The 7,480-nt window shown below is 72.4% G+C and overlaps 2 protein-coding genes across 2 annotated transcripts in view; one reads left to right on the top strand and one right to left on the bottom strand.

The window, feature by feature from the left end:
- Window positions 1-5,798: 5,798 nt before the first annotated feature.
- On the bottom strand, window positions 5,799-6,143 carry AURANDRAFT_15837 (hypothetical protein; the record flags this gene model as incomplete). The annotated part of the gene is made up of 1 exon (XM_009036198.1): window positions 5,799-6,143. A coding segment is annotated over one exon (345 nt), but the record flags the coding sequence as incomplete, so codon positions are not given.
- Window positions 6,144-7,195: 1,052 nt separating this feature from the next.
- Window positions 7,196-7,480, top strand: part of AURANDRAFT_62407 (hypothetical protein) — a gene marked incomplete at both ends in the record, with an annotated part of 3,237 nt that continues 2,952 nt past the window's right edge. Inside the window, one exon of the mRNA XM_009036214.1 lies at window positions 7,196-7,392. Within this exon, the coding sequence (XP_009034462.1) occupies window positions 7,196-7,392 (197 nt within the window). The remainder of the gene's footprint in view (window positions 7,393-7,480) is intronic.

Genomic DNA, 7,480 nt, shown 5'->3' with positions numbered 1-7,480 from the left:
ACGCGCGGCGCGAGGCCCAGCGGGCGGCGGCCGCCGGGGGCCGCCGGCAGGCAGCCGCGGAGCCGCTCGAAGAGGCGCGCCGCGAGGTCCGGGTCCTCGACGACGCACGCGGCCGCGGTCCGCGACGCGCGGCACCCGCGCTCGCCGTTGAGCGGCGCGGCCTCGTGGCGGCCCTCCGTCGCGTCGATCAGCGCCCGCGCCTCGGCCGGCGACAGCACGCCGCGCACGGTGAGCGCGAAGGCGCCGCGCTTGTAGCGGCCGGGCGCGAGGTGGCAGGGCAGGGGCGCCATGCGCTATGCGCGAGGCTCGGCGGCGGCGCGCGCGGCGTCCGGTGCGCGCGGCGCCGCGGCGGGCCCGCCGCGCGCGGCGCCGGCGACGACGCGCCGGCGCCGGCGGCGCCGCGCGGCAACGGACGGCGGCAATGGGCTGCGGCAAGCGGGAATGCCGACGCGGAGGGGCAGCGTCCGCGCTCGCCTGCGCAGAAACCCAAAGCGCACGCTCAGAAGATTCGTAGTTCGGGCGCCGCGGCCGGCGCCGAGGGGGTTGACCGCCGGTATGCCTGGTAGTATGCGCCCGCTATGCGGGCTTTATGCGGGCTTTATGCGGGCTTTATGCGGGCTTTATGCGGGTGGTATGCGGGTGGTATGCGGGTGGTATGCTGGTGGTATGCTGGTGGTATGCGGGTGGTATGCGTCTGCTATGCCGGTGGTATGCGGCTGCTATGCCGGTGGTATGCGGCTGCTATGCCGGTGGTATGCGGCTGCTATGCTGGTGGTATGCGGCTGCTACGCTGGTGGTATGCTGGTGGGCTGCTATGCTGGTCTTATGCGCCTGCTATGCTGGTGGTATGCGGCTGCTATGCTGGTCTTATGCGGCTGCTATGCTGGTGGTATGCGCCTGCTATGCGCCTGCTATGCGTCTGCTATGCGCCTGCTATGCGCCTGCTATGCGTCTGCTATGCGCCCGCTATGCGTCTGCTATGCGGCTGCTATGCGGCTGCTATGCTGGTGTATGCCGTGGCTGGTGTATGCCTGGTGGTCGGCCCCCTCTGGGCCGGCGGGGTTGGGCATGCGCAGAGCTCTGTGGGTTGGGGTTGATGTCTCAGATGGCGTGGAATGCCCTCGGCCGAGCTGTTGAGCAATACGAGAAACTGTGCACGTACGACCTTATACCCGTCAATCTTGCAGGTGGCACCGTGACCGCGCCGCCCCGCAGGAGCTCGATGCCGGGCGCGCCGACGACCATGTAGAGGACGGCGTAGAACCGCAAGAAGCCCGTGCCCTCCGTGTCGCCCGACCAGATGCTGCGCCCGTAGTCGTAGATGCCGTTCAAGATCAGCACGGAGCGGAGCATCGTGAACATGATCATGGGCCTCACTAAGTCAGGGGCTTCACGCGCGCGCAGACGTCCTGCCACGCTCGGACCATCGACGCGCGCTTGCGCTGCGACGACGCAGCATAAAACCCCAACGACGCCCCGACGACGACACTCTGCAACCTCGCGGGCGTCTTAGCGACCCCCCGCGGGTCCCGGCCCGGCGCGCGGCCGCGGCGCGCGCGAGGTGCGTCGGGCCCCGGGCCCAGTTCGTGGTGCCCGGGGCCGTCATGGCCTCGGCGCGCGCGCGCGGCGGCGGGCGGGCCCGAACGGCGCCCTAGTCCTGCGCCTCCTCCGGGTCCTTGTCCTTCGACGGGCGCGCGCCGGACGCGCTGAAGTGCCAGTCGCCGTCGGCGTCGACGCCGTAGACGAGGCCGTTGAGCATGCCCGCGCCCTGGACGATGCGCGGCTTCTGCTGCACGAAGTCCGGCAGCGCGGCGACGGTCTTGGCCGCCGTGACGATGGATCAGCCGACGACCATGCGCGTCGTCCGGGAGCGCGGCGCCGGGCTCCGCGCGCAGGAGCGCAGCGGCAGCGACTTGGCGGGCACGAGCGCGAGGCCGCGCGCCAGGAGCATGGCTAACGTGGCGAGGCAGAGACGCATCAGAGAGGCTGGCGCGGGCTCAGAGAGAGTTGCCGCACGAGCTGAGCTGGCTCTCAGAGACTCAGTGGTGCAAGCTCCTTCCGTTCACCTCCGGCTTGCGCCGCGAAGCCACCAAACGAGAAGCATGCTGCTGCAGATCCGCGCGCCCATGCGCCGCGTCCTCGCGCCGCACATCCTCGGGGCCGTGCGTCCGCCGCCCGCGTGCCTCCGTCCGCACCGCGGCCTCGTCGTCGGCGCCGGGCCGACGCTGCCCGCGGGGCTGCCCCTCGGCGGGGCGGCCCGGGCAGCCCGCCCGCTCGGGCCCGCGTGCCTCCGTCCGCACCGCGGCCTCGTCGTCGGCGCCGGTCCGACGCTGCCCGCGGGGCTGCCCCTCGGCGGGGCGGCCCGGGCAGCCCGCCCGCTGCACCGCGGCCTCGTCCTCGGCGGCGCGGCGGCGCGGCCGGCCGCGCGGAGCCTCCTCGTCGGCGCGCGCGCGGGCCTCGGCGCGGCGCGGTCCGCGGCCCGGGCCGCCGCCGGCCGCGGCCGCTGTCGACGCCCGCGCGCGCGCCGCCGTCGGCGCTCGCGGGCGCGTCGCGCGCGGACCTCGTGCGCTACGCGACCTACGCCGCCGCGGGCGCCGGCGTCTACGTCGTCGCGTCCGGCGTCATGTCCGCCGTGTCGTCGATCATGCACGTGAACCCGGCGACGATGGCCAAGTACGGCTTCTACGCGGGCTTCCTTACGGCCGCGGTCGTCTTCGCCGCGCTCGTCGCGGGCTACCGCGCGATCCACATCCGGCCCGAGCCGGCGTACCGCGCCGCGCTCGACCTCATCCGCAAGTCCTACGCCGCCGACGCGACGCTCGGCGGCAACGTCCGCGCGGGCGGCCTCCGCGCCTACACGCTCGACGGCGGCAACGTCTTCCCGTCGCCGTCCGCGGCGCTCGGCGTCGAGTGGAAGCCGCCGCGCGTCATGATGCTCTTCTCCGTCCACGGCGACAAGCACGACGGCGTCGCGTCCCTCGAGGCCCTCAAGCGCCTCGACGGCTCCTTCGACTTCACCTACGTCGGCGTCGACGTCTGCAACAAGCACGAGGACCGGCTGCTCGTCCACGGCAGCGAGGGCCGCATGACGGAGAAGAAGGACAAGCTCCGCGAGCTCATCACGTTCAAGAACGAGCATCACCGGGCCTACGACTACTAGGGGCCGCTCTTTTTACACTGCGCGCCGCGCCGGCCGCGCGCTAGGGGGCCGGGGCCGCGCCGCGGCGGAGGCCCGGGACCGCGCGCGGCGGCGGCTGCGGCGGCTGCGGCGCGCGCGCGCGCGGCGCGTCGCCGCCGCGCGGCCCGCGCGCCGCCGCCTCCTGCTTGTTGCGGCCCTCGACGACGGCGCCGTCGTAGAGCTTCCGGTTCAGCGGCGACGTGAGGATCGCGTCCTCCAGGAGCGCGACAAAGTCCGCCACGGGGACGACGATGTCCTGGTTGATCCAGAACGTGTAGACCTCGGCGCCGCCCGACGGCGACCCGCGGTCGAGCACGGCCTGCTTGCCGTGGCGCAGCTCCTTCTCGCCCAGGAACTCCCAGTGGAACCGCGACAGCGACGAGTCCTCGAGCTTCCACTCGCGGTACTCGACGCCCGCGGCGACGGCGTTCGCCTGGAAGGAGCCCTTGTACTTGAGGCCGAAGGGCAGGAGCTGGATGAGGCAGGCGCCCTCGGGCATGAAGATGGCGTTGTTGAGGCCGCTGCCGTGGACGCCGACGAGGATCGTCGTCGACCGGAGCGCGGCGAGCTGCTCGTAGAGCGTCATGGCCTCGAAGGGCAGGAGCTGCACCTCGACGCCCAACGCCAGGGCCGCGTCGACGAGCTCCGCCTCGTTGAGCAGGAACCGCTTCCGCCGCCGGGACACGATGCCCACGCGGATCCGCGGCGGCGGCGGCTGCGCCTGCGGACGAATCGAATCTTCGACCCGACTTCGTAATCGACCGTGTCGACGCAATGCCTCGAGCACTCGAGGAGAGCCCTCGACGCGTCCAAAAATCAGCCGAATCGACGTCGATGTGACCGAGCTCGAGAGGTTTGAAGTGCGGTCGGGACGTCCCGGACCGGCGGTCGCTTTCCCGCGCCGGGCCGCGCCGCGAGGCCCAGCTTCTCGACGAGGAAGGCCATGGTCCGCCGGTCCGCGGACTTGTCCCGCCCGCTCGGCGCGCCGGCGGCGCCGCTGACGTCCCGGCCCGCCTCGGCCTCGGACGCGCAGAAGCACGTATTTTTGGGCACGTCGCGGTCGGACCGGCGCCAGCAGTTGTCGCTCAGGAGCCCGAAATAGTGGAAGAACTGCGTGTTCGGCGCGCGGGCGATGAGGTAGTGGCTCCGCCCGTCGACGGCGCCGTCGGGGCCGCGCCGCGCGGACGAGTGGAGGCCCTTGAAGTAGCGCCACCAGTGGTAGAACATCGCGCTCGGGTCGTCCTCGACGGACCTGTGTGGATTTCACATCTTCGACCCGACTTCGATGCGAGCGTATGCGACGGCTTCGACGCGAGCTCTTCGGCCGCGCTTCGAGAACTCGACGAGAGCGATCGATTGGTCCAAACATCAGCCGAATCGACGTCGACGTGACCGAGCTCGAGAGTTTGGCCGGACTCACCCAAACCAGCGGTCGAAATCCGCGCGGCGACGGGCTTGACGAAGGCCGGCTCGTGGACGAAGAGGGCGCAGGCCGAGTCGTTGACCGTCTTCCGCGCGTCGCCGCCCTTGCCCGGCCGTTTCACGAGCTGCTGCGGTATGGGCCGGTCGCCGCCGCAGGGCTCGAGGCCGCGGCGCCGCCGGTCGCTCCGCTTCTTCGCGGGGACGGCCTCGCCGCGCGCCGCGTACTTGGCCTCGAGCTTCGCGAGGCTTTTGGCGTCCCTGTCGTCGAGGCGGCCGCAGGCGCCGTCGGCCCAGCGGCAGAAGGAGTCGCGGCCGCACGAGTCCGCGGCGTGGACCGCGCACGCGTCGTCGAAGGTGTTGCAGGACGTGTAGTTCGTCAGCGGGCCGTGGTCGACGCCGTAGACGGCCCGGAGCCCGCTCTCGTCCCAGCGCGTGAGGTAGTCCGTGACCTTCTCCTCCTTCATGACGAGCGTGAGGAACTTGAACTTGTCGTCCCGGCTCTCGCCGTAGCGCTCCCAGAGCGACGCGTGCTGCGGGATGAGGTCGTGCCAGTCGACGTGGCCCTTGCGGAAGGCCTCGACGATGGGCGGCAGGGGGGCCCGCGGCGGCGGCGACGTGTAGACGCCGCGGTCCCAGACGTCGAGGCCGCCGCGGCCACCGGCGCCGTCGGGCGACCAGCCGCGGAGCTCCGCGCGGCGCCCGAGCTCGACGGCCTCGCGCGCGAGCAGGTCCAGGGGCCGCCGCAATTCCGGGCCGCCGCCGGCCCGCGCGGCCCGCGTGCGGTCCTCGACGCTCCGCAGGAACGCGGCGATGGAGTGCTCCAGCGGCAGCACGCGGCCGACGCCGAAGGTGCGCCGCGACAGGAGCTCGGGCCCCGACGACACGTGGGCGGCGAGCGTCGACTCGTGGACGACGAGCTGCACGAGGAGCAGCAGCAGGAAGCAGCCCGCGAGGGCCTGCGTCACCGACGGCGGGGCAGCCATGCTCGAGGATGTCGCTCCGCCGCGCTTCGCGTCGCCGCCCGGGGGTCCGACCGAGTCCCGCGAGGCCTCCCGCGCCGTCCGGTCCGGGCGAAATCGGAAATGTTAGGCGGCCGCGGCGCCCCGGGCGGTCGGCCGGCGCCCTAGTCCGCCTCCTCGGCGAGGCCCTCCTTCGCGTCGAGGTCCGCGTTGAACTGCTCCGCGAGCTGCTTCGCGCGGATCTTCTTCGCGCGCTTGGCGACGTAGTTGAGCTCCTCGATGATCCCGTCGTCGAAGTCGATCTTCTGGGCCTGGCCGAAGTCCGCGGCGGCCTCGCCGTAGTCGCCGAGCTTGCGGCGGGCCTTGGCGCGGAGCTTGTAGGCCTTCGCGCTATCCGGGTTGATGCCGAGGGCGACGGTCGCGTCGGCGACGCAGGCCGCGGGCCGGCCGCCCTTGAGGAGCACCTCGGCGCGCTTGCAGCACATGGCCGCGGACACGCCGCCGAGCGCGAGCGCCTCCGTGAGCTTGTCGCACGCGCCCGCGTAGTCGCCCGCGGCCTTGAGCTCCTCCGCGGCGTTCTTGAGCGCCGCCTGCTCTTCCCACTGCGCGCAGACCTCGCCGTCGACGGTGATGGGCGGGGGCGGGTCCAGCGCCTCGGCGCCCGTGCAGCCCTCGTCGTCCGACACCTCCTCGACGACCTTGCGCGTGTCGGGCATCTTGATCTTCAGCTCGAGGACGACCTTCTCGTTCGTGATGTCCTTGAGCTTCGCCAGGGGGTCGAGGACGGCGTCGCGGTCCCGCGGGTGGTAGACGAACTGGTGCTTCGGGTGCGCGCCGACCATGAGGCCGATGCGGTTGCTGAGCATGCCCACCGTCGCGTGGGGCTCGATGGTCACGGCGACGACGTCGCCGACCTTGTACTGGGACTTGACGTCCATGCCGCCGCGGTCCAGCGCCACGCACCTGACGCGCACGGACCACTGGTCCTTGAGCTTGCCTTCCGCCGCGAGCTTCGCGTCCTCCTCGGCCGTCCGCCGCGCGGCCTCCTCGGCCTCCTTGGCGCGCTCCAGCGCCTCCTTCTCCTCGAGGGCCGCCGCCGTGCCCGGCGGCGGGCCCTTGTACTTGACGGCGCCCTCGACGCAGAAGACGTCGCAGTAGTCGGACAGCGCGGAGTCGACGTGGTCGTCGGGGAAGAGCGTACTCCCGAGGGGCCGCTCGAGGTGCCAGCCGCCCGCGTCGATGGCGCCGTCGGGGAACTTCTTGTTGTGCGTGTCCACGAAGAGCTTCAGCACCTCGAGGAGGGGCTTGGAGCCCCAGGACTTGGGGAGCTTCATGGACTGCTTCAGGTACCCGGGCGTCCCCTCCGTGCCCTTGATGCAGTAGATCTTCATGATCGGCGCGACCCGCGGCGCGTCGCGCGACGCGGACGCGGCGGCGACGCGGACTCCGGGGACGGGACGCGGACGCGACGAAGGCGCGGCGACGGCGGCAGGACCGGCGAGCTCGATGGATGCGGCGGATGGCCACGCCGGACGCGCCGATGGTGGCGTCAACACCGGCTCCTTTGCCTGGGTTTTACGGTTGTCGGGCGGTCTGAATCGCGCGCTCGTCGGGCTGCCCCTGCCGTTCGCGGGTCATGGCGGCGCCCGACGCCTGGCGGTGCGAGTGGAAGAAGCTGGACCCGCGGGGCCGCGGGTCCATCCCCTTCGAAGACCTGCCGCAGCTCCTCGACGGGTTGGGCGTCGACCTGAGCGACGACGAGCTCGAGGACGCCGCGACGCGCATCCAGCGCTGGCAGGCGAGCCGCCTGCTCCTCCAGGGCTTCCTGCGCTGGTTCGCGGGCGACGGCGGGTCGGCGAGGATCCTCGGCGACGGCGACCTGCGCGCGGCGCGCGACGGCCTCCGGGAGCTCAACGCGAAA

Source organism: Aureococcus anophagefferens, assembly GCF_000186865.1.
Source record: "Aureococcus anophagefferens unplaced genomic scaffold AURANscaffold_4, whole genome shotgun sequence".
NCBI classification, from domain to species: domain Eukaryota; class Pelagophyceae; order Pelagomonadales; family Pelagomonadaceae; genus Aureococcus; species Aureococcus anophagefferens.
This window is presented reverse-complemented; position numbering and strand designations above follow the sequence as displayed.